The sequence below is a fragment of the Coffea eugenioides genome, chromosome 11 (genome assembly GCF_003713205.1).
Source record: "Coffea eugenioides isolate CCC68of chromosome 11, Ceug_1.0, whole genome shotgun sequence".
NCBI lineage: Eukaryota > Viridiplantae > Streptophyta > Magnoliopsida > Gentianales > Rubiaceae > Coffea > Coffea eugenioides.
The window spans coordinates 50,478,932-50,504,764 of NC_040045.1; the positions used below are offsets into that span (position 1 = coordinate 50,478,932).

At 37.6% G+C, this 25,833-nt stretch overlaps 3 protein-coding genes across 3 annotated transcripts; 1 reads left to right on the forward strand and 2 right to left on the reverse strand.

The window, feature by feature from the left end:
• Window positions 1–895: 895 nt before the first annotated feature.
• Window positions 896–2,617, forward strand: LOC113752843. Its single transcript, XM_027296891.1, has one exon. The coding sequence runs from the start codon at window positions 896–898 to the stop codon at window positions 2,615–2,617; it is 1,722 nt and encodes a 573-aa protein (XP_027152692.1).
• Window positions 2,618–5,948: 3,331 nt separating this feature from the next.
• LOC113752996 (suppressor of RPS4-RLD 1) lies at window positions 5,949–18,996 on the reverse strand. The gene is made up of 23 exons (XM_027297069.1): window positions 18,666–18,996; window positions 18,408–18,517; window positions 16,721–17,421; window positions 15,908–15,952; window positions 15,647–15,748; window positions 15,486–15,566; window positions 14,822–14,888; window positions 14,494–14,594; window positions 14,264–14,371; window positions 12,875–12,945; window positions 12,691–12,747; window positions 11,802–11,910; window positions 11,613–11,693; window positions 10,556–10,642; window positions 9,926–10,132; window positions 9,106–9,440; window positions 8,587–8,673; window positions 8,414–8,513; window positions 8,201–8,292; window positions 8,042–8,080; window positions 7,869–7,956; window positions 6,510–6,607; window positions 5,949–6,430 (listed from the first exon to the last, which is right to left on the reverse strand). The coding sequence occupies exons 1-23, from the start codon at window positions 18,785–18,787 to the stop codon at window positions 6,142–6,144; spliced, it is 3,177 nt and encodes a 1,058-aa protein (XP_027152870.1). The 5' UTR covers window positions 18,788–18,996; the 3' UTR covers window positions 5,949–6,141.
• Window positions 18,997–22,403: 3,407 nt separating this feature from the next.
• LOC113751515 (probable esterase KAI2) lies at window positions 22,404–24,478 on the reverse strand. Its single transcript, XM_027295551.1, has 2 exons — window positions 23,851–24,478; window positions 22,404–23,054 (listed from the first exon to the last, which is right to left on the reverse strand). Exons 1-2 carry the CDS (start codon window positions 24,216–24,218, stop codon window positions 22,610–22,612), a joined length of 813 nt encoding a protein of 270 aa, XP_027151352.1. The 5' UTR covers window positions 24,219–24,478; the 3' UTR covers window positions 22,404–22,609.
• Between the last annotated feature and the right edge of the window lie 1,355 nt (window positions 24,479–25,833).

A 25,833-nucleotide genomic window follows, 5' to 3' on the forward strand; every position in this document is an offset into this window, starting at 1 on the left:
GATATGATCCATGGCAAACATCATTACACTCTCGAGTCTCGACCTGGATAGTGGATATGCCCCCATATCTGGCAGGTTATTTTTGACGCTTTCTTTCTTTGGCCCTAGTTTTGGCTTCGAAATTACATGTACAATACGGCTGCCATTGCCTCGTTGGAATGGAGCCGGGAACTCCAGATCTTCACATATGTCTTGGTTTCTGATCTGACGTTAAACAGTCCTGCTTTAATTTACCTAGCCAGGCACTTGATGCATTAACCCAGTGGAGTAGCCAAAAATCTTTAAAATGAGTCTTACCAGGAGTCTTACTCCAGTTGTCGCTTACTCTTTTCCCGTGTACCCTAAAGCCAACTTATGTTCGCTATTAAAGCTACCCTTACATCTCTTACAGTTCCAACGATGGACTTTGCTTATTCATCGATTGCCCACAAAGCTAGAAAAGTACTAAAATGTTAGTAATCTACCAAACACTAACAACAATTGCCAAGGTTGATTTTTCGATGCAACCCTCCAGAAAGTGTACGGTGATTATATTGAGTCCTGACTAACTCAAAATTGAGCATTTTCAAACCCTTTTTAATTTGCGGTAGCTCTCTCGACATTAATTTTTTTTGTTTAATTCACAAGACTAAGAAGGGTGCCAAGGCTGATTAGTTGATAAATAGAGCATATCTATTAGATATAAGTTGGCATCAATCAGTTTAAAATGGAGTGGCCCATCAATTGTCATCAAATTCTCTCTCGCCATTTGGCATCCGGTCTTGAATTCACCACTAGTCCTCAATCCTTAACAGTCAATCCATTTAGACTCTTGATGTCGTGCAATATTCTAGAAAAAAGCCAAATTTCTCCCATATGGTTAAGGAGACACAAAAACCTGACCAGAAAACACCGAATGCAGCTCAAGTGCATCAAAACTTGTTGCCTCTTGTGCACCATGAATGAGCTTGATCCATTTGTAAGAAGATCAGGGTTAGCTAAATGCTTCAGTCAGTTGCATCTCATAGAAGATGAAGACCTAGTAATCACCTTGAATGGCCTCTGGAACGTGGCACTGTCGCAGCCAGACGATGCTGAATTCCCATCACTCGGCATCTTCAAATGCATGGCTAAACTCATTGATAGAAGCATCAATGACGGAAACTGGCCATCAAGGGGAAAAAATGCGTGCGTCCCTTATTACGCAGCGCATATCATTGGTTCATACACCATGAACAAGGCACAACTCGCGGATATAGCTATTAAATCCGGGGTTATAGGGCCACTAATGGAGCTTCTTAGAGGTAAGGCCAGTTGGATTGAGCAAAGAGTCGCTGTTAGGGCCCTTGGACACCTTGCTAGCCATAGAAGAGCATTTAGAGCCATTACCATCCATGAAGAGGAAATAATAAGCTTATCCAAGAACATAGCCTCCACTTGCTTTGGTACTGTCTACAATGAATTTGTAAGATTGAAAAGTCACAAAAGAGTGGAATATCATCGTGATCTCATGACGAGAGGGTGCGGGGGTTTGGAGGTGGAGAATAAGAAGGCTGAGGAATGGGCTAGCCAACTCCAATGCTGGTCCCTCTATCTTCTCAACTGCTTTGCTACCAAAAAGAGGTCTCTTAATCTCATCTGCGACAGAGAGTTCTTGGAAGACTTGACTGGTATGTGGGGGGGCTTACAGAATCAGAGTTCTTTTTCTGGTGTTTGCTTAATAAGAAGCCTTTGTCTCACTAAAGATGGTAGAAGAAGCATTGCCAATTCGAAGCAAGTTATAGTGACTCTTTGCAATCTATCTAGGTCTTCTGATAAAAGGCAATACAAGGCAATTGAGAGCATTCTTTCACTTCTTCAGGATCAAGAAACAAGATTTGTAGTGATAGAGTTTGTCGTACCTTTTCTGGTCGATTTGGTTGAACTTAAAACCATTAGAGGAGGAGGATCAACCACTGTTGGAGACAGAATCACACGAGTGCTTTTGCAAGATTATGGAAGAATCAAGTGCGGCCAATTAGCTCTGAAGAACAAGAAATCTCAAAATGCTCTTGATGAGGTGTGGAACTTAAAAGTGGAGAGAAGAAAGAAGGATAGCATGACATCCGAACAAGATGTCAGTGAAAGAAAAGTCATGGTGGGCATGTTGAAACGTGAGGGAAACCAGAAATTTTTGTCAGGTGATACTGAGGAAGCTGTGGCAGTTTACACCAAGGCTCTGGAGTTGTGTCTTTTAAATATGATAAAAGAAAGAATTGTCCTCTATAGTAATCGGGCTCAATGTCATCTACTCCTCAGAGAAGCAAAATTAGCCATTAGTGACACAACTAGAGCTCTATGCTTATCTGGTGCCCTGGGTCCTCACAGCAACAGCCTATGGCGAAGATCACAGGCTTATGACATGCTAGGGATGGCCAGACAAAGTATGGTGGACTGCTTGATGCTCATCAATCAATGGACCAAATTTAAAGCTAAAGGGCACGTGAAGATCCCATACTATGCAGTCCGCATGTTTAACAAACAGATCAGTGCAACGTCTCCATTTGGGACTTCGACACCCAACCTTAAGATCATCGACAGCGGGGCACGAGAGTCTATGGCTTCAGGGGACCAAGTTGATCAGCATCGGAGAAGATGAGGGAGACGAAATAAGTCCGGCACTGCTAAGTGCTAAGCTCAACAATCTAAATTAAGAATGTAGTCCATAATATATACGTGTTATCAACTTATCATAGTTAGCTACAGCTTAATTTTGAGTGGCACGACGTTCTCTTCTTCTTGTCCGGTTCAAAGCTTGTTATCTCTTTGTCTAAATTCTTTCAATTTTCAACCAGTTGTGGCAATTTTACTCACCGATTCTATGTCTAAATCAACTTACTTGAATATAACCACAGAAAATTATCTATAACCATCCTCGCGCCTGAGTGAGTAATTGTTAAAGAGAGCCAACCTCACCAAATACGCACCCACCATTAAAATCTAGAGATACTGTTTGTTGATTAGAAGGAGATGGATTTTCTTGCTGGATATCGTATCCTACCAACCCCATCAATTTAAAGATTTCGTGGGAGCCCATAAGCGATGGCTCTATGATTTTCATATGTTTGGCATCTTAGTAGGAAGTGTCCAAATAGTTAAAAGATAAGCTGGTTCAACGTTAGGAGTACTTTACAGAAGTTTTGTTTCAGCCCCTCCTGTTTTCGCCTTCTACCTGCCCCGTCTCTTCAGCCAAAAGCCTAAAAGTCCATGATTGAATTGTAGACCGCGAGTGTGTTTGAAACCAAAATTATTTCAAATAAAATATTTTACTTGCATTAAAAACACAATATTCAATAAACGTTTTATTTTTTCAACAATTTTTTATTTCACATAAATCACATTTTAAAAAGTATTATACTAATTATTTTAAATAATATTTCAAAAAAAAATCTCCTATCGTGTTTCTGCACATGCTTACTCAGATCGGCAAAGTTGTAAATCATTTATTGGAACTCAAATATTTAAATCACAATATCACCTTCTCAATCTGAATCTGATTTCATCTCCATCCTCATGTTATTAGTAATCATTAAAAACTCAAAGATTTAAATCACCCTATTAGTTCCTCAATTGGCACCTGTTTTGATCTGTAATAGAGAAAAGATGGCCGAGGTGGTTTATCCCAGACAGATGTACAAGAGCATGGTTCAAAGCCACGATTGTGGTCGCGATTGTGATTCGGACCATTTCACATAGGTCTTAGTATATCGATCGTGGTCTCGACGAGACACAAATTTTTGAAACATTCAATATTCTAAAAGTTGAAAAAAAATGATAAATAAAAAATAAAAAATTAGCAAAAATAATAAAAATTCAAATTAACTCGGAATGACTAGGGACAATTCAGCCATTTCCATCCGTCTCGGAGACGTCTCAACTGAATTCTCGATGACTCGATCGAATTCTCGACAATCCATTATTTCAGAATCATCTCGTCCCGATATCAAAACGAAAAGCTCTTTTCCGATAACGACTCGGCTAAGTCATCTCAGTCCCGGCCGAATCTTTGAACCATGTATGAGAGGCTTGCTTTGAACAGCTCAGGACAGAGTAGGAGGCTAATCTGCGTTACTTTTCTAAGGCTTTCAAAGACAAATCAATATTATCTTCAAATGATAAAAACATCACTTTTTTTTTTTATGAATACTTTTCCTTGAGTTAAACGCTTCTATCGAATTTCTGTATGGCACGTTACTTTTAGACCACCCTCATTTGCTAACTTATGGTTGTGGGTAAAGAATTCGATCTGAACACAACGTTCTGTAAAAGCACCTACAACTATTAAAGATGAAGTAAATACCACTGGAGCATTATGTGCACGTCTGGAGTGGAACGAATATCAATTGGCTCAAGAGATAGGGACAGTAAAAGAGGGACAAGGGGCAGGAAAAGTTGAGGTAAATAGGGGCTGGGAGAAACCACAAGATAACTGGATCAAAATTAACACGGATGCAGCTCTGAATAGGAAGACCTGCAAATAGAGGTGCAAAATGGGCGGGATGGGCGGGATTTGCTTGGGTTTGTGATGGAACCGGGTCATATGGGTTTGGGCCCAATCTTACCCATATGTATTTTGGGACTAAGTTGGGCGGGATCACTTTGGGATGGGTTTAGATTGATCCCGCCCAATACCCAAATCTATTTTCTACATATTTTTTTCCTTTAATTCATTTTTATTTTTTATATAATTTTAATATTTTTGATTTATTAAATTTTTTTTAATTTTATTAAATAAACATGCAAGTGCTTTATACTCAGGATTCCCATCAAAAATTGGATTAACAAATAAAGGAAAAAATAGATATACAGTCATATTCCAACATATATCAAGATGGCCAAGGTACTTAAGGTATTGAATATTTATTCTCATCATTGTCCAAAGATGACAGGTCTAAATTGACTGAAATGTTGAAAATTCTTGTGGATAATGACTAGGAAAACTACTAGATTATATTCTCTAGTATGACTATAAAAATTGTTAAAGATAATTTTTGAATCTAAGACTCCGTTTGGATTGGCTATTTTTTCAAAAAATAAGTTTTTCAAATACAATGTTACAGTAATATACAATAACTCAAAAAACATCCCATCCATATTAGTATATCAAATATTTCAAAAAAAATTTATAGTAAAAATTTTTCATATATACTGCTATAATAAAATATTTCAAAAATACCCCCCAAAAATAGTTAAACCAAACAGAGCCCTTGTTATTTGAGCCCAATGGGTACCCAAGTATTTCCCAAGTATTCCCATCAATTAATGGGTACAATTGGGATTTGTCCCATTTTAAACCCAATATCAAAATCCAATACCCATCCCGCCCAAAGTCCCCATGGGCATGGGTAACCCATTGGGACTTGGGACAAATTGCCACCTCTACCTGCAAAGCTGGATGGGGCATTGTGGCAGGAGATAGGCATGGAAAGCTGATAGGCTCCTGGGCGTGTCCAACTACAAGATGTGCAGAAGCAAAAGTGGAGGAAGCTTTGGCGTTAAGGGAGGCAATGGTATTGGCCAGGCGAGAGGGGTGGAGGAAGGTGGAATTTGAATCTGACTGCAAACTGGTAGTAGATAAGGTCAATGCACATGAGGAGGAGATTAGCATAGCTACTATACTGGCAGATATATGGAGATTGAAAACTGAATTTGATAAATGTTGTTTTTCCTTCACTAGAAGGACAAACAACTCTGTTAGTCATCAAATAGCAAAATATGCGATAGGCTTGATAGATATTGCTGAATGGAAGTGTGACTTCCCAGCATGGCTGCTGGAGCTAGCTCAAGCAGACTTGGAGGAGCGAAGGCTCTGACTTTGTAATGTTTTTGTGATTAATATGATGTTGCCGTTTGGAAAATATATATATATATATATATATATATATACCACTGGAGCATTATGTGCACGTCCAGCCAAAAATCCATGTGCATGTCCAGGCATAAAGAGTTTAATTAGAACATGTATTATTTCATGGTATGTACAACAATTGAATAAATACATCATCATTCCTTTTCTATTGTATATCAAAACGTGGTATTTGTGATGCAATGGAAGGATAAAGTTACAAATTTAAAAAGCCTCACTAGACTTCTAGAAAACGTGCCTGTTGAGTAGATGACACCTCAGTCAGAATAGGTGCTCAAAGCAGCAACAACTGATCCTGTTGTCTCAAACGTGGATGCAACATCTGGATAGCCTTTCCAGGAGGTAGTGACCTTGAGAGATGGATATAACCAACTCCTTACAGAAGCCATAAAGGAGTTGGGATCAAAGTTCAGAATCGCTTCCCAGTCCAACTGCAAGCCATCTGGAATGCTGCCAGTGAACTCCATGTTAGCAGCAAGCAGTAATCCAAGTAATACTACAAAGCCAACCGCAGCAGATCCCCTGGAAAGTGGCATGAAATTGTACCTGAAAAGCATATTAAACTCATCAAGATAAGGAAAGTGATGTTCTAGAGGACAAGTAACTTTGCAGCAACGATGTTTACCAGTAATATGTCATCCTCAAGACTGCTTCTCTTACGTTCTCCAGCATATCAAAGTCAGTTGATCCAAAAGTTTCACCACAATATGCATCACATAGTGCCTGTACATTCTTAAGTTAGATTTGGAAGGCAAACAGATCAGCTGAAGATTAATTGAAGCACCTTTGTCACAGCCCTGCAACTCCAAGTGAAAATGAACAAGATAACTAGGCGCAAAACACTAGGATGAGGAATTTTAGCAACAACTCTGTGTTTTTGCAACACACATTTGGAACCACTTTATCAAGCATATGGTTCATGGTTTTAGTTCAATTAAGTACAAGAAAAAAGGATACAAAATATACTAGGCGGAGGAATCATAGCAAAAATTCATTTGTTATTAGTTACACGTTTGGAAGCAATGAGATAAGGATATACTTCAAGTTAAAAACAGTCATTCTTTCAACATGTTAGAGATTCAAAGATAATAACATATTTACAAAGTTGCATCTACAGTTTAATTACAAAAATTCATGTTTGTGATGAGTTACATGATCGGGAGCAATTACATAAGGATATGTTTCAAGCTATAATCAGTCATTTTTTCAAAATGCACAACATATTAGAGATTCAAAGATAATAAATAATTATAGTTTAATGCACTGGAATACTGTAAACATCATTTGATTTACTCTAAGCCATTGTGTGGTTCTACCTGCTTCATTTTACTATCTCTCAGCATTTTTTATGAACCAAACAAAGGATAAAAAAGTAATAACCTGTTTTCTTACTGTGAACAAATGAAGCATAAGTTGTTCTTTGAATGACTCAAAATGAATATCTAGCCTCCAAAACCCACTTTGAGCTCCATTTGCTAGTTTTGAGCCCATCCTTAATTGTCCTCTTGCAACCCCACCACCTTCACCCCACACCCCACCCAACAAAAAAAAAAAAGAAAGAAAAAGAGTAGGTCCCATGGTTCTATTGTACGCTTTTAATACCAATATGCAATCACCCACCATTATTATTCATATTATTATTATATAATCAGCTCTCATGATAAAGAACAACATAATCTGTAACTGGGAAATAAGTTCCTAATCGATATAAAAAACCCAAACAAAAATACCAAGAATAATGTTATCTAAGTACAAAATTTGATGGCAAACCATTTTGAGTCCATTATAATTATGGTTTGCTTGGTTTTAGGATGTAAGCTGAGAGCATTTCAACCTTGGCAGTTACCAAGTGATCTTCCAAACTTTGACTCATATGACATTTAATTTTTCATTTGTCTGAAAACCTTAACATTGTGTATAATTTAAGAAGATAATTAATACAAGATACCTTGAATACATGAAATACAAATAAAGGGCAACATACCTCCCATGCAGCTGTCATTTCCAAGTCAAAGTCTTCCCATCTAGATGGGGTACAAGGTGTCCTGACAGCAAAGTCAAATCCATTTCCCCTAAAAGCCACAACATAATATGATTAACAACCGTAGGATGCCAGAAGGAAATTTAATATAGATAATAGAATAAAAACTGCATTACAATTTCACAAGGGTGATTCTTGTTCCTTCAAGACACTTCCTGAAACAAAAGATTAACAATAACTATTCATGTTAAACAAGAACCTAAAGTGTCACAATGTTGATTAAACTTGCAGGTCGGCATACTGAAATCATAATAATGTGATGGGAGAACAAATACCCCTCAACTGCTGTACTATTACACCAAGTAGCCACCCAGAAGTCATCCCCAATGGCTTGGTAAAGATCAGAGCAGGACTCTGCATTCATTACCTAAAAGTTGCATTTGAGATGTAGTCACTAAGGTTAATACCTTGACCAGTAAAGGAAAATCAAAAGTGATTTATGGACATCTATCTTTTGTTAAGTATAGCATGACCACAACACAACTTACCTGCTGCAATTTCTTATCTTCAGACAGGAGAACAAGGTTATCCTTCTTGTCACATACATATTTCCTTTCCTTAATGACCATCTTGGCAGTATTTAGCATCCTACAAGATAGCAAATAGTAAGCAACTTTCAAATTAAAGTTACTTTAAACATCCATTTCATTCAAAACTTTACCTTGGAAAGTTTGGAAAGTATCGAACAACCTTGGCTTGCCCAAGGACAAGTGGAGTATGAGAACCAAATCCAGAATTGAACTCTTCACTGCATTACAGAAAAGCCGGCACGTAAACAAACTATATATTTCAGCCAAATAAAATAACATATAGCATTAAAGATGGTTGGTCTGAAGCACCACAAACAAATTCGCACGCTTAAAGAAGATTTTATTTCCTAGCAGTCGAGATTATTTACATCCTTTTACATCTTAACTTTTATCCTGTAACTCATCCGCTCAGAATGGGCATGCAGATTCAGGGTCAAAAGGAAGTGCTTCTTGACACATAATAGAACAGTATTACTATCATAACAGACTCCATAAAAAGATGTCTGAATTAACATAGCAAATATGGTAGGACTTGTTTCCATCTGAATGTTATGAATACATACAAGACTTTCCATCTCCAATTTACTTCCTTGTACAAATTAGACACGTCATACCTTGAAATATACCATATCAGGAACAAACAAAAGTACCTTAACTTGTTAACCCACACAACAGGATCACAAGGTTCAGATATTTGTCTCCATTTGACGGCCAAATTGTACACATCATGCCATGACATTGTGGACCGCAGAGGTGATCTGTCTTCCAATAAGCTATATGATGTTGATATTTCAGACAAACTACTAGTACTACAGCCAGCACCACCTCTGTTCTGACTAGGTTGATTCAGTTTTTCCTTTCGTCGGACTTTCCTGCCAGATTTTGCGGTACCTTTACTTGAATGTTTCCATTCTGCCTGTAAAGAACGCCAAGCCTTTGAGACCTTTTGTGCAATCTCGATAGCTGCCAATCCTGCCATCCGATGCTGGAATTCCAGAAAATAAGAAAGCATCAGAGGCATGCAATAGATAAACTCAAAAGAAATCATAATGGGGAATCATAATCATGAAAAATAGCCAATTACTAAATAAATCTTATAATGGAACTAATTATCTTCAAGAAGAGCAAATGAAGTCATGTACATAAATCCTCACACACAAAGGATGGTGCAAAGCTGAATTCTTTAGCACCAAAAATTGAAATGCAACAGTGTTACAAGAAACATAGTCCTTTTTGCAAAAAGCCAAGATCAGATATCCAAGGGAAATTTTACTTCAAAATCAATAGATATGTAGGAAGAGCAATTAAGATATTGGCAAAGGCAAAGTCACCTTGCTGGATTAGAAACAAAAGGAGGAAAAGAAACTGAAGCATGACATATAACGCGTAAACCTTTTCTTCTTGGAACAGAAGCATAAGCATTCATCAGCATATGAAATAATAAAGGGGGGAATTATTTTGGTCAATCACCTGACGCCTGTTGGCCAAGAAACCAGAGCAATGACATTGGATCTTCTTGCCAATAGAATCTGCGGCTTGAAGAAGAGTTGTTCTTGGCTTAGTTATGGAAAATTCTTGCTTTCTCAGCTTTGCCTTTCTCAAAGAATCACGTAAAGGTGGTTGCCGGTAAACCTTTTCACAGACATTTTTTGGGTGCAACCTTTTGCACCAGTATTCCTGAAAATACAGAAGAAAGTCAATGATGCACAAGAACTTCAATAAGCAACATGCATACAAGAAGGAATAATGCACGACCAGAAATCAATAATTTTTATGAATTGCAATACTTTGACAAAAATGCTTTGGTACATCACAAACTCTTGGAAACATTTAAAGCAAGTAGATGCCGCAATTAAAGTAAGCTAATAACTGGTTCAATAAGAAGACTCAAAAGGAAATTAAACAATTGCTTGATAAATTTTGAACTTGATATTCATATTATCATGAAGAGAATAATTGTAACTCCATATGATATTCAAATTTGCATTTTAGCATCCAACCACCACTCTCAGAAACACTGGGGTTTGCAACTGACTTAAAGTGCAAAATCAGCAAGTCACATCTGAAGACGCATTGAAGTGAACAACTTTCACTGATTACCTTAAATAGAGGATCTATATCTCCATCAATATCAAACCAACGAAACTCGCTGTTCAGCTTCGATGCTGTGTATAAAGCAATCTCTTTCTGCAAGAAACAATAATAGAAAAGGTGAAAGGAAGGGCTGTAAAAGTTACAATAATTGAAAGTGAAATCTGATGAGGTCCTGTTTTGCTCAAGCTGGGAGAGCATGATCACTAGAGCTTTGGGTGAACCAGCAATTAGATGAAAATGATGAGCATATTAACTTCTATTAACTTAATGTTCACAGGCAAACAGACCAATACCAATTGGCATTATACAACATTGTATGACACTGCAATAGATAGTTTCTGACAAGACATGGATATTTGGTTCTCTCTCCAACTGAGATGGATAAGTATTAAAGATACATACACAAACATACATGTCTATGTTTTTCATCATAAGTGCTTAAGAAGCACGCCAATGAACGTGTATAAATTACAAGATGTATAGTGTGCATAAATAATCTGAAAAACATTTTACCATCACCAAGTTAATCTTTCATTTCAACATGAAGACATATATATTATTGATTCCATCAGTGTAACAGCAGCAAAAGCAACCATCAAAATTTAATGGACATTCAGCAACACAGAAAACCTAGTGTCCTCCCAAAATCACACAGGCATGATTAACACACCTCCAACAAATGTTAAAGGCCCAAAATAGTACTGGCCACCCTAGATTTGTGAGAATTCATAACTTGCTCAACTAGAAAACAGCCAAATTGTAACATTTCCAACTAACATCAAAGACCCAAAATGTCATTATGCATACCGCATTGTGACAGATCTCACAAGACTTTCCTTGCCAATATCAGTTCAAAAAATTTGATTCTCAACAAATATGTGACAGCCTACAATGCATTTTGGGATTCAAGGGACTATCTTTCCTTCAACATAATGTGACAAAGCAGAAGTAGGAAGTCTAAGATTGAAAACCCAAAACATCCTTATGCAAAAGAAAAAAGATGAAAACCAATAATGTATTCCAACATCTCATTTGGCTCATCGTCATCCAAGTATCAAACTACCTGATAGAAGGCCAAGCATTGAAGAACAAACTTTTCCATTGAATCCAGTTCCAAATCCAAAGCAGCATCATAATCTTTCACCTATGACATAAAATGCCTACTCAGACTATAGGAAGCAGCATATAATTCTCTGGTAATAAACTTTGGCGGTATGAAAGAATATCAGAATATCCACGAATATCCACATACTGCTTCTCTATATTCTCCAATTGCATGATGGCACGAAGCTCGTAAATACAAACACTCAATGTTAGAGCTCTCAAGACTCAATCCAACTGATAATTCCTTTATGGCATTCCTGAAACAGTCAATTCAATTAATTAAAACAGAAAGTTCATTACTACCAACAAATAATCGACTTCAATTATATGACATCCAAAGTGTGTGCAGTAGTGCACCTCATTGGTCTAGAGGTGGGATCCACTCCCTCTAGCCCCCCTTGGCCCAGTTGGGTCCTCCCCTAGTATAGGTTAGACTAGGTCCGCCCCTAGTATAGGTTAGACTAGGAACAGGAGTAGGAATTGACAATTGACAAAAAAAATAATAATAATAACATGAAAACCATACGTCCCCACTTATTCCAGGGGTTAAGAAGGAAAGAAGGAAAAAATGAAGACCATCAGACAGAAAATTTTGTTTAAAAGGTAATCACCAGTATTAGATGAAACAAAAGACTTCTACAACACTTCTGGAGATGCACAACTGCATTATAAACTGAAGATGCTTAAAGCAGTGACATCCAATAACCACAATCATCAGCTTTATCCTCTATCAAATACCCCCATCAACTTTATCCTTAATAAGAATAGCCCCAAAATTCAGCCCTTATATCCATTCAAGCCAATCCAAAACATAAGCATTACATACTCAACTTGGGCATCCAAGACCATCCCAAACATAAAATAAAAGGATCACAGCACAAGGAAAAGTCTCAGGTTACAAAATTAGCAGTCAAAATGACTATACATGTCCTGAGAAGCAACTTTCAGCATCAGAATTGATTAGATAATTTCCGAAGTTCCAAGAAATTCTAGATTCAAATCTCTAAACGTGAATAGTAAAGCTTTAGCACTCTTACTTGTGGTCTCCCATCCCATGAAGAAGTAGTCCACGCAGGTGATAAGCTTTGGTAAACCTATCAAATAAGCATTGGCAAAACCCAGTGTTTTCCAGTCAAGTGCCAGAGATAGGAGTACATCCACAATTCAGCAATAGGTCACAGTAACCTCTACAGTCTACAACATGGACTTCATAGTATGTACCTGCCATCGATTTCCAGGAGTTGCTGGAGACATTCCAAAGCTTTTGATGAATTTGCCAGCTCTTGATAAAACTGTCAAATCAATGAACACATTCTTCAAAAATCAAATCAACAAACTGAACCCCCAAAACTGAGGAATTTGCTAGTGGCAAAAGGTGTCAACCAAGTATACATTTATGAAAGTTCATACTTTTGACCATGAGATTTAGTTTTCTGGATCAAATCTCTATTTCTCAAGTATCAATTCAACTTTCTACATGAAAAACATATTTGCCTGAGTCTGCAAGCCAAAATATTGAATCTTTCTTTTCAAACAACACACATTCCACGGGAGAAGTTTCTTACAACATTCAAATGCCTGCCCAAACCGTATCAATCAACCACCACTAAATCAACGGCTGTCATTGTTTTTAATAGAAAAAAAAAGCATACAGAGATTACTCGAAAAATGAGCATCCATGAATACATGGCAAGTACAAGAAAGCTAAAGGGAATGTTAATAAACAGCATGCCCATGATATGGTTATGCTCCCCTACAAAGATATTGAACAAGTGTAAATGTAGGTTCTTTCTTGAGGGATGAAGAAAAAATAAAGGCTCAAAAGGATTACAATTGTAGATAATAAAGTTAATTATACATTTATATGGAATAACCAATTAGAGGCAAGAAAGAGTAGAAGAAAGAGCCGGATCCATTTGTTTACCCCTAACTGCCAAACACAGTAGTTCTTTCAATGCAAAAAGTAGAATTCTTTAAGCGTTCAAGAGGAGTTAATCTCCATGATAATTTAAAATACAGATGAAAAAGAAATGAACATTAATGAGGTCTCCAACAGTAAGTATAATAACTAAAAAGAAGGTAATATTCTATAATGAGAACTAGACAAAGAATCAAAATGACGACATAAATAAGGAACCTAAGCTGAAAGAAAGAAGCATCTAAGTAAATAGACAAGTATGACAACCTCCTAAACAAGGCCTAGTTTGGGAGTTTAGACGAATGACTTGAAGCTATGAGCAAAAGAAGAGGAGAAAGGAAAAGAATAGGTTCTCATGTATTTGGGAGTCAAAAGAAATGGAATGATTTGGCACATATAAGTCTTCCCCAACCCTTTTCTTTCCAATTTGGAGAGAAAATCCTTGCTTACTGTAGCACGAAAACTCATCCCCTATTTCCCTGTTGCTCTCTCCACCTCTATCCAACTAATTCACCCAAACAAAAAATTTTAAAAAAAATGAACTTAAGCTTCTCTTTTCTTTTCGCAAATCCCTAACTACCCATCAAGCTGTAAAATAGCATTGTGGCAAAAAATTGAAATAAGCAAACAAAGCAGAAAAATGTAGCTTTTGGTGGCAGCTGAGACACCAATTTCTACTTTTATGTAGATACCTGTGCCAGATGAGCCCATGCCTCAACGAAACTCCGATCAAGTTGAATTGCTTTTTTATGTGCCTCCTCCGCCTTCGCATATTCACCAAGTGAAGACAATGACAAACCCTGCAAAAATTCTGAAATCTCTAAAGGAAAACCATACGACAGTTTTGGATATGCTGAAGATAAAGTGCCATCAATTTTATTTAATAATAAAAAAAGGACAAGCTAATGTCTTGTGGACTCACCAAATATGTGTAAGCAGATTTGTTGGACTTATCAAACTTTACACATGCAGATAAGTCTTTAACAGCAGCATTGAAATCCTTAAACTTGAAATTAACAATTCCTGCAGTAACACAGACCTTGTGACGACTAGCATACCATGTGACATCACTATGTCAAATAAGGAATTCCACCATTATCGCAATTTGTATCTAACATGAGATTGGCAATCTAGAGCTCACGAACTATATCATATCAGACAGCCAGTTTTGTAGACAATGTTAAAATTTGGATGCATGACCATAGCCACATTCCAAACAATGATGCAATCACTAAGATTAACGAAATTACCTCTTTCATGTAATATATCTTCCGAATCTGGCTCATATTCTAATGCCTTGGTCAAGTCACCAATTGCCTGGTAGAACAGATACATAGATATGCCATAAACATGAAACAGGAAAGTAAACAACAGCAAAAGAAATGTAAAATCGTGTCATGAAGCAAAAAGCAAGCATAAATTTGATTTCAGAAATAACTATAAATAATGATGCCACATGCTTCAGATTCAACACTCATCCTTCCCATGGAGTAACTTTGAGTGCTAAAGCAAGCAACTAGTCAGACCTATCATTTCTCCCCATAGCACCACAAACACTGGAGTAAGCCCAAAAAGAGGAAGCATCTTATGGACTTCAAACTCTTCAATCGAAGAAATTTACACTACAACATTAAAGTTGTAACGCAAAAGTTGCACAATCTAGTAACAAATACTGCATCAAAGATCCCTCAAAATTTCTGCACTCAGAAGTAAGTTTTCGGAGTTCTCATCTTCTTGAAATCAAGCATAACAAATATCTCAAAGTATAACCAGAGACTCTTAGCTCCACCTTCCCCAGATGAAATAAACAAATAATATCTAATAATTTATCATATATATGGAACATGAAGGAAAATCAAACCAAGCAAGCTCCAGAACAGAAAGATTCAAGAAGCAAGGCAAAAGGCTAATTACCTCACCAGAGTCACCCAAGGCAGCTCTGGCCTGTCCTCTGCGCTTCCATGCCTCACCAGCTGCTGGATTTGATTGTATGGCCTAGATAAACCGTCAAGTTATTATTAAAATTTAGCACCAACAAAAGGAATGATCACATGTAGGACAAATGTTCCACATACTTTTGTAAAGTCAGCAATAGCAGCATCAAGTTCACGTCGGAATGCATATGCAGTTCCCCTTCCTATAAGTGCTTCAGGATAAGTAGGATCCTCTTGAAGTATCTGCAGATGTAGCACAAGACAATATAAAATTCTCTAAACAGAAGGTAACCAGATTTTACAACCCCTTTCCACTGAGCCACTAGCTGCAAAAAGGGAGGGATAAAGACACCAATCTGGAAAACCAAGAGAACAACTCTTCAAGATAGGATAAACACTAACCTGGTCAAAGATGGATATAGCATGGGCATAATTTCCTTCATTTACCTGAGAAAGATATCAGGTTATGTTCCATATGAGAGTCTTTATAGGGACAAGATAAATAAAAACTAAAGTTCATGCAGTAAAGAAAGGCCTTTTAACCAGGGCATCAAATTATTTCTTGCATACAAATATAATAGGATCTAATATTACGATTAGAGGGGAAGTAAAACAATCATAAAGACGCATGCGGTTTTACAATCCTGCCACCATCTAGCACATAGATAGAAATACTCCCTCAAGAAAAGCTAAACAAAATTGTGTTATATACTATTGAAAAGTTCCCGTACAAGTCTTTGCCCCAACTATCTAGATGAGGAACATTAACTAGCATTATACAAAATACAATTGGTAATAGTTTTACCAGGCTACAAATTATGTTGGGTATTCTGTCACCGAAGGGCATGCATGCTATATTCTCTGTTAATATTGGGCCTTGTGGAAGAATGTGTACACGAAGTTTCTTTTATAGGAAGAAATTCCATTTTCTTTAGAAACCCGTTAACCATGACCTATATATGATGCAATCCATAGAGTGACTTTGACTAACAATCAATACAACTGTTACCATGTTTGTTCACATATTTTCAAATATGACAAAAACAAAAGAGAAGACAAAAAATATAATTCGACCAAAGACCACCAACTCTTTATCTCATGTCCTTCAAATAATACTGAACACTCCAAGAAAATATTTTAAGACTCTGGTTGTTTGTTAAGAGAACATGCACAGTATAAAAGTATATATTTTTAGCGAGAAAACTGGAAACATACCTGTGCTATTCCCCTTGACAATCGAAAATCGACATTTATTGAATTTGTCTTTGAAATCCTAGCTACACAGAACTTCTTGCCTTTTGTAGCTTCATTGGACCATTCTTCATGCATTTCCAATTTATTGCTCGGTCGAATTTGAATCTCGGGTATACCACTTGTTTTAACAGAAATGGTTGGACCTTTGATGCAAGACTGAGTTGGATCCTTTGACTCACCAAGTAATAGAGACTCATCACCCAGTTTATCATCAATTTCTTCAGTTCCAACATGTTTTTCTTCAGTTCCAACATGTTTCTCATGAATTCCATTTGTTTGGTTGTCAAACTTTTTATTCTCTGATGTACTATCATTTAAGTTACATATACCAGAGCTACCATTTGATGATTCACAGCTCTCTAACTGATCATTTGACTTGCTTAATGGTACAAACTGACCATTAGACTTCCTGTAGTCGTCACAAGTTTCATCTGATTTGACAGAGACAACAGTTGCAGATTCATTCACACAATAACTGGACTCAGAGGATTCAACTGTAAGGTTCTCGTTTGCAGCAGAATAACCTTGTTTGGCACCAACGAGAAGCTCTTCCAGCTCCAGCAATTGTTTCAAATCTGCAGACTGACGAAGAGCATGCTCATAGCCTTGCTCCCATACCTGAACAGCTTCTTCTCTTCTTCCCAATGAAGAAAATGCACGACCTATGTGCAAAGATGAGCAAAACCAAGTTCAAAATGTGCCTTAACATTTAGAATAGGCCCAACAGAAACAATGAAATGGCTAATCCATTTCAAGCCCCAAAAAAAAAAGAATTAGGTATCAATCCTGCCAATAAAGAGAGATATTGTAAAAGGAATGTCAAAGTAAAGGATCTATAAAGGATTTCTATAAATTTTTTCTATGTTCTCCATATTTTATACAGTGATATAATTTCATAATATCCTCCAGACAGTATGCGGCATGGTATGAAAAGAAGAAGGTAGGCTAGTTCAATTCATTGACACAAATCACAAGCCATGATATCAGAAAAACCAGTTCTTACTTTAGATACCCTTACAAAAACATATAAAATCATTCTTAGTTTACTATTTTATTTGACAAATTAAAATTCCTTGAAGAACAAATTATCCTTCCAAGTGTATTTTGTAATGACCCTGTACAAAGCTATTGAAACAAAACTTCAAATCCTGCCTAAACAACCAACAACTTACAGAGACCTGTCCTTAACACTACTTAATTTATTAGCAGTACTTCGGCAAGCATAAAATAGCCGTTCAAGATCTAAATGAACATAGCAGTCAGTACTATCAGTCGAAGCCTAAGTAGTCAGAACAAAGGGAACATTGATGCTGATTAGTTATGATTCTGCCTTATTCCAACAGCAATCAACTCACAACTGCAGGATGAAGAAACAAGGCAGGAGATTTACAGTGCCACTATGACATCAACTAATCGAAAAGAACTTTTATAATTCAGAGCAAAATCAAATCTTTTTCATTTTCATATATAGTGAAGCATAGAAGGACTGAATTTCACAATAGATTTGAAATTGCAGTCTTTATCTATTTGCATCACTAAGATAAAGACCCCAACATTATGCAACGACCAACTATTGAACTTAATTAAATCATAAATTGTTGACACAAATTCAAGGAAAAAAGAAATAAATTATTAGAAAGTCAATTACCTTTGAGAATGTAGGCTTGGAGAAGAGTAGGATCAAGCTGAAGGGCCTTATCGCAATCTTTAACCACGTGTTTGTGAAGCTCCAATTGACTATAGCAGAAAGCCCGATTACTACAACCACCAGAAATTCACAAAACAGGTCAAACTTTTTCTTTCCCACCGAAAAAAAAAATTACGGTTATAAACAATCAATTGGAAAATGGTACAAAAAGATGAGGTTAGAAGCTGCATGTATGGAGTTTGGTAAACAGAGACGGACCAGATGTCTTGAATGGCGCAAGATTGAGCAAGGAGATTATCCAGTATGCGAATTGCCTTGGACCAATCTTTGGAGGTGCAAAGCTTGGCCAATTCAATTCTCTCGGACACCGTTGACGCCATCTCGGGCTCCCTCCTCCAGTCGTCGGAGTAGAAGAGGGAGAAAGTCCACTTAACGGATAGATCAGAAACGCCCGCACCGCACCGGAAAGAAGAACAGGGGCCAAAGTTCAAAAGTTTTGCCACAAATCCTTTTCTTGTGATCCAAGGGCTCTGAAATGTCTCAGCTGGATTTTTATTTTCCTCGTTTTCTTATTTCTTTGATATTCGAGGTTTCGGCATCCTTTGGACTTGTATTACTATATATTGCATCAGTAGGGAAAGGAGAAAATGGGTTGAAGTTGAAACTTGACTCGGGGGGAAAATGGGAAAGGAAAGTAGAGTTGGGGGGCGTGGATCATATTTGTTTATTTCTGGGGGAGATGATAGAATATTAAATTCCAGGGGTGAAAGATGTAAAATCGTGGGGAGTAGAGTCTACGCACGTGTCCGGTTGTATAAAATAAAATCGGGGGATTGAAGACAGTTGGCATGGCCGAAAGTAAATTGCTTCCAACAGCGGCTGTACTTTTTATGTCCGCAGTTGTACACTTGTACTTATAGCTTCGAGTTTTGTATTAAGGCAAGTTTTGTGTTAGATTAGATCATAACTTTTAGCCATTTCTACTATGCGGACAAGTAATCCTCGATAGATCGTAATCCCTCTTTCTTTTTTTTCTTTTTTTCCTGTTCGAAAGATCAATAGATACTAGTCCAGCACCAAGCAATGCACACAAAAATAGAAAATGGTTAATAGTATTTAGTATCTTCCTATGTACAATGCACGAGTCCTAAATTTGATGTTAAAAAATTGTGTCATCAATCCAATCTCAATTTTACCTTTACATGATGGAGTACTATGCAATCGCATCTCATCTTCCATAATACCCCAATATTTAAGCAACTGTTGTCACACACTCACAACAATTACCAGAATGCTCCGTTTGGATTGGTCATTTTTTAAAAAATAAAATTTTCAAATACAATGTTACAGTAATACATAATATCTTAAAAAGTATTTCATCCATACAAAAAAAAATTTCATACTGCTACAGTAAAATTTTTTAAAAACACTTCAAAAAATAGCTAATCTTTTTTCTTTGAGAATTTTTCTTAATGCGTACACACATTACTTGTGCCTTTTCCGCTAGTTATTACTAATGGAAAGCTAATTGCATACTAGACCGCGGAGATAGAGGGAAGGGGGGGGGGGGGAATCAGTAAATTTCAGGGAAGATACAAGCAACTTTTAGCCCACTTGGCAGCGTAAAAGCGCAACAGACTGCAGACAAGTAGACAGGCCTTTTCCCTGCGCAAGGAAAGAATTGTGGAAGCTGCGTCACCGCCATACGCGATGAAGAGCAGAAGATCCCTTGCTTGAGAAACAATTGTACAGGCCTGCAGAGCCCTGCACGTGAACGGATAAGGGCTTTGCATGAGGTTCGTCACTGCAGAGGGCCAGGGCTTGTAGATTCGTGGGCTTGCTGTCGTGTGTGTCTTGAAGAATAAACGTAGTCCACAACAATACAGGCCCGTCATTCGTCCCCATCCCTTCTAATCCAAAGGCTTGAGCTTGAAGAACATGGAGGATCGTTCTCTCTGACTTTCTTGAGATCCTGCTCCCTTGGTGCTTACTTTTGGCCGAATATCAATTCCTAAGACCTAAGCTAATCTCACAAGTCCAATCGAAAGATAATTGCTGACTTTTAGCTACACTTATGAAATTTAAATCCTAGATACTCACATCCTCACCAGACGATGTGGGACTCATGCCCCCTTGGTGCTTACGAGGTGGAGAGTTTTATCTTTTCTTCTCTTTGCTTTGGTCAAAAGGTGGGTTTAGGCACATACACGCGGGGTTGCGACCCCAAGTACATCAAAGTCCTATATAAACTGCGCAGAGACATGGCGAATCTTCTGTCCAGATACAATGAATATTCCTACTGATTAGGTGTTAATATTTCTTGTATAGGCATCGGTTAGTTACGTATCGGGGGCCTTATAAATAGTTGTAATGGGATAGAAGGGTCTCTTATGCTATAACAATATTTTTGGCTCATTTTTTTTTTTCACTGCCCTAGGCTCTTCTTTCAATTCCTCTGCTTTAATCTTCTTCTTCTTCCATTCCTTCCTTATTTCATCTTCAATTTAATCTTTCCCTCGATTCTTCATCTCTGAGATCCTAGCATCTTCCAAGTGAGTCGCCCATGCAGTGCTTGAGTTTTGGCATATACTGCTTTTCCTCCGTACATATGAACCAGTCTGCATTCCCAATCTTTGCGCTTATCCAACTCATGGCCATTTTGATTAAATTATAATGACCTTGTTCTCGGTTGCCTTAGATTTTACGAAATCTGAGTATAGAAATTGATTATAAAAGAAATAATCAAAACCGGTAAAAACTATTTTAAAGTTGATTATATATTTTAACTTTTTTGGTCACTAAAAAGTCTATACTCAAGATAGAAAAGCAGCCGATAACATCATAAAAAACTGATTATTCAAAATTAGAATCTATACTCAGTTAAAATAATCAATCGAAAACAGTCCCAACGTAGACTACTTACAGGCCCTTCTTTAATTAATCAGATCCTAGCTCGTGAGTCTGGCTCTATTAAGGGTCTCTCTGAATCTCTTCTCCAATGCAAGCTTCATTCCCTGTATTATAGTCCAAATTTCTGGCACTACGTTACTCGCCTTCCCCAATTTCGTGTAAAATCCCCCCTTTCCAGCAGCCCCATTCATCTCATACTACTCCACCAGCTCCCTGCAGCTCCCGGATCATTTATGCATTTAACTTCACTGCTGACTCCCTGGTTATCCTTTCTTGCTAATTCTTGCACTTGTTTTGCTTGGGCCATAATTTGCTTGTAGGGTAATATTTATACTTAGGAGTGATGTTTGTTTTTAACCCTCATGACATAATGAAGCTACAATTTGCTTGCGAATTTGACCAGAGGCAAGAGCTACCGATGGAGTGATGTAAAATTTGTGTATTGGTTTCCGTCTTGAGCTTGAATAGGGAAAAAAACAAATCCATTTGTGCAGTTTTTTTTTACCCCAAAATTTTCGTAGGGTTGTAAGAGTGTTTCTCAACAATTGAAATGCAAAAAATGACGATATTTTTTTTTTCTCAGCCAGTTCGTATTTAATGCAATTTTTAAAAGCTACGAAAGAACTCACCAACTAAGAATGATCTATATAATATAAACAGGGATGGATCATGAGTTTTAAGGGTTTCAGTAGAAAAAAAAATCATGAATATCCGAAAAGAAAGCGGAATTTGGAAAGTTTTCTAGAAAAATTGCCTCCAGGTGCTGTCAGTGCTAAGCGTCGAGTCTTCAAGACCGTTGAAAGTTGGACGCGGGGCTGGAGCGGTTGTCAGAACAACCGCTCCGGAAGGTGTAACACCATTTGTATATGGTATAACATCATCTGTACAAGGTGTAACAATAGAACAACAGCGAGTAAAATAGAACAACATTTTTGTAGGTCCTACACGGCGTGAAAATCGAGTTACAAAATGTGATTTGAGCCGCACAAATTTTTGAGGCCTTATCCACCCTCGTCCTTGAAAGTTGGGGATTGTGACATTCTTTTTTATTTTTAATAAAAAAAAAAAAATCTTATTAGACGCATCTAATACTCCACTGAAAGATTCTTCATTTTTTTTCCCTTGGATTGCCTTTTCTCAAAGGAAACTTGCGAGCATACATGTACCGGAAAATCACCTTCTCAAAAAAAAAAAAACATTTCCCACTAAACAAACTTCGTTGCACAAATTAACCACACCATTTTCCACAAAGACGCTGCAAATAAACAAGAGTACAAGTAAATAAAAATTCCCTAAACCATAATATTATGACGAATGTGCCTGAGCAGCACCGGAACGACGACGTCCGGCGAGCTCAACTGGGGAAGATGACCGTCGGTGGACATGACCTCCACCACGGACTCACACCCCAGATTTTGATGAAGGTACTCGGAGACCACCACCGGTACGGCCAAGTCCTTCATGCTCTGGATAATGTGACAAGGCACCCTCACATGGGCTAGCAAATGTCTCGTGTCACTACAGAAAATGGTTTGAGCAACGCTGAGTGCTATGTCAGGCCTCATGTTGAATAATGTCCTGCTGAATTCTTGCACGGCAACCGAGTCCATGTCTCCTCCAACGGCCAAGGGTGCAAATCCGTCGCACCATGCCCTGTAATTTGACTTCATGGCTTCGAATAACTGGTCCAGACCTTCCTGCTCGAACCCTCCATAGTAATCCACGTCGTTAAGGTACCTGTTTGATTGGAGGAAATTTGTTTTTAAACAAAAATAAAAGCAAAATAGAATGACGAAAGAAGTGTAGGAAGAAAAAAAAAATTAATTTAATCAATTGACTACACGTAGAATTTCCTTTTTATGTTTGTCGGATTATGAAGGGGGTGGGGATGGTTTTGCTATTCCAGGCCCCACTTCAAAAGTCATTATTCTTTTCTACTAAGTGGAAAAAACAAATGGAATGGAATACATCAATTCCAACTTGTAAGTCTCAACCCGAAGGCTGCGTCAACTTGAGAGAAAATAGATTGCTATTGTATTACGTTCGCTTTCATGATACGGGGTTGGGAACAAATGGAAAGCAGCAGACGGTATCTGACATACCTGCAGGTGGTAAAATATAGAGCTTGGTTGATTTCACATTATAAAATTTTTAGGATAAAATAATTCCAGAAAAAATTTTCCCCCTAAAAGGAAATGAAATTTCTTCCATCATTAGGAGTTAGAACAGTAAAAGCAACAAATATTCCGCAGGATTAGACGACGTGATTTTTTTCCCCTTGGCCTGCAATTAACCCCAAAAGATGGAAACCAAGGATTATGGCTGCAGTTCTTCTTGTAAACAACACCGACCCCTTGCCTGAATATTGTACTAAACTAGCCCATAAGAAGTAACGAAATTTTGGGAAAATTTATGGGTTTGTTAGCTTAATTCCAGTACGTGTTCAGTATACTTTGTAATTCAGGTGTACCAGCTGGGCGTTGTGGGAATTAATTTGCAGCAGCAGCAGTACTAGTAATTACTATTTAGTTACCTAGGAGAGCCAGAAACCATGACGAGTTTGGTGAAGAGGTCAGGGCGAGAAATAGAAGCGACGGCGCCAATCATGGCCGAAACGGAGTGGCCAACATATATGCAGGAATCCACCCGGAGCTCCTCCAGTATTGCGATCACATCACAGGCATAGCCCTCCAGAGTAGCATATCTTTCGAAGTCAAAGTAGTCCGGATTGGTGGTTCCGGCGCCCATCTTATCGAACAAAATAACCCTGTAATCCTCCACTAGGTGTGGCACCAGGTGCTTCCACACCGATTGATCCGTCCCGAACCCATGCGCCAACACTATGGTCTGCTCCCCAGAACCTACGACCTTGGCGTTGTGAGCTTCCTCCACTATCCCCATCTGATTTATGTTACTAGTACCACTTATTCTCGTTCCCTTCTCCTCGCAAATTTGGTGAAAGTGATAACTAATTAGGTCTAATAGCAAGGCTGGCTAATTTTTAAGGTCCACAAGACTCGAAAACTTGTTTATATTGGGATTAAGCAGGCACTTGGGCTTTGATTGTCTGTTACTTGACTTACTATCTGTGAGAATTTTTTAGCACTTTTCTGGGCGGTAATGGAGAGAGAGCTTTATAGTGGGATGAAGGATGATGACTAACGACTAAGAACCACATGTGCTTCGACATTGTTCTTGATGAGAATATACGTACATACGAATGGTCATGCTGTGTACATGCCTATACAAAGTTAATTCTCAAATTATTAAAAAAAAAAAAAGTAAAAAATCTAGGGAGTTCCTAAATTATTATCATTGTACATTTTGCACTCTTGATATATTTTTTTATTTCAATTGGCCCCTGAACAATTAAAACTTGATAGTTTAAGGACTTCTGATCATTTTAGACATAAATCCAAACGGAACCGATGGGCATTGTTGTCCAACATTAATCAAAAGCATCGAGAGAGAGAGAGAGAGAGAGCAGGAGTAGAAATTCTGAGAGAAAAAAAAAACCTTTATTTTACTTAAGTTCTTCATCAAATTTCTCCATAAAATTCCCAAATTCATTGATTTCATACTTGAAAAGGACATGAAAAATCTAATGAAACTTTGGACACTCGAGTATGAAATCAATGAATTTGGAGTTTTTGTAGAGAAATTTGATGAAGAGTTCAAGCAAAATAAAGGATTTTTTCTTTTAAGGGTTTCTGTTCTTACTCTCGCTACTTTTTATTAAGTTCTCAATACCTTTGATTATGGTCAGACAAAAATGCCCTTGTATTTCGGCAGAATTTATGTTTAAAATGGTCAAAATTCCTCAAAGTATACATTTTAAATTGTTCAGGAGCCAGTCGAAGACAAAAAAATAAATCAGGGGTCAAAAGTGGACAATAATGACAGTTTAGGGACTCCCCCAACTTTTTTACTCTTAAAAAAAATACTAGAAAATTAAAGAGAAAGGTTAATTCGCTTAAGTGTTGATGTTTGACGCGTATACAAATTGAAATTATTCGTCTGCATGTGGTCGTCATCCATTTGTGAGCTGATCGAGGGATCACGGACAGCTGTTTATGCATTTTGATTAATTCAATCCTTCTGCATACCACAGAGGGTTAAGAATTTTATAATACTAATCAAGAAGGATCAACAAATTTGAGAGACAATTGAAGTTTGCATGACGGGCAGTGGAATCTTCTGGGGCTGTGACGGGGATTGGTCGACGAAATTGTGTGAGATTCCCTCCTAATGGAGTCAGCAGTTTTATAAGTGTTGCCCTGCGCGGACTCCATGCTCTGAAGATTACGACTCATCTTGCTTGATTGGATCTTCGAAATTGGCTAGTTTCTTTAGTAACACAATTATTGGGTGGTTGTTGATGCTGATGTTTCTGTTAGTTTACAAAAGTTCTGCACGTAATCGTCATAAGAAGGTTGTTACTGTACTTAGCGGCATACTTTAACTTCCATGATGAGGATATGCATCGAGTATTTGTCGTAGCATACAATTCGAAAGA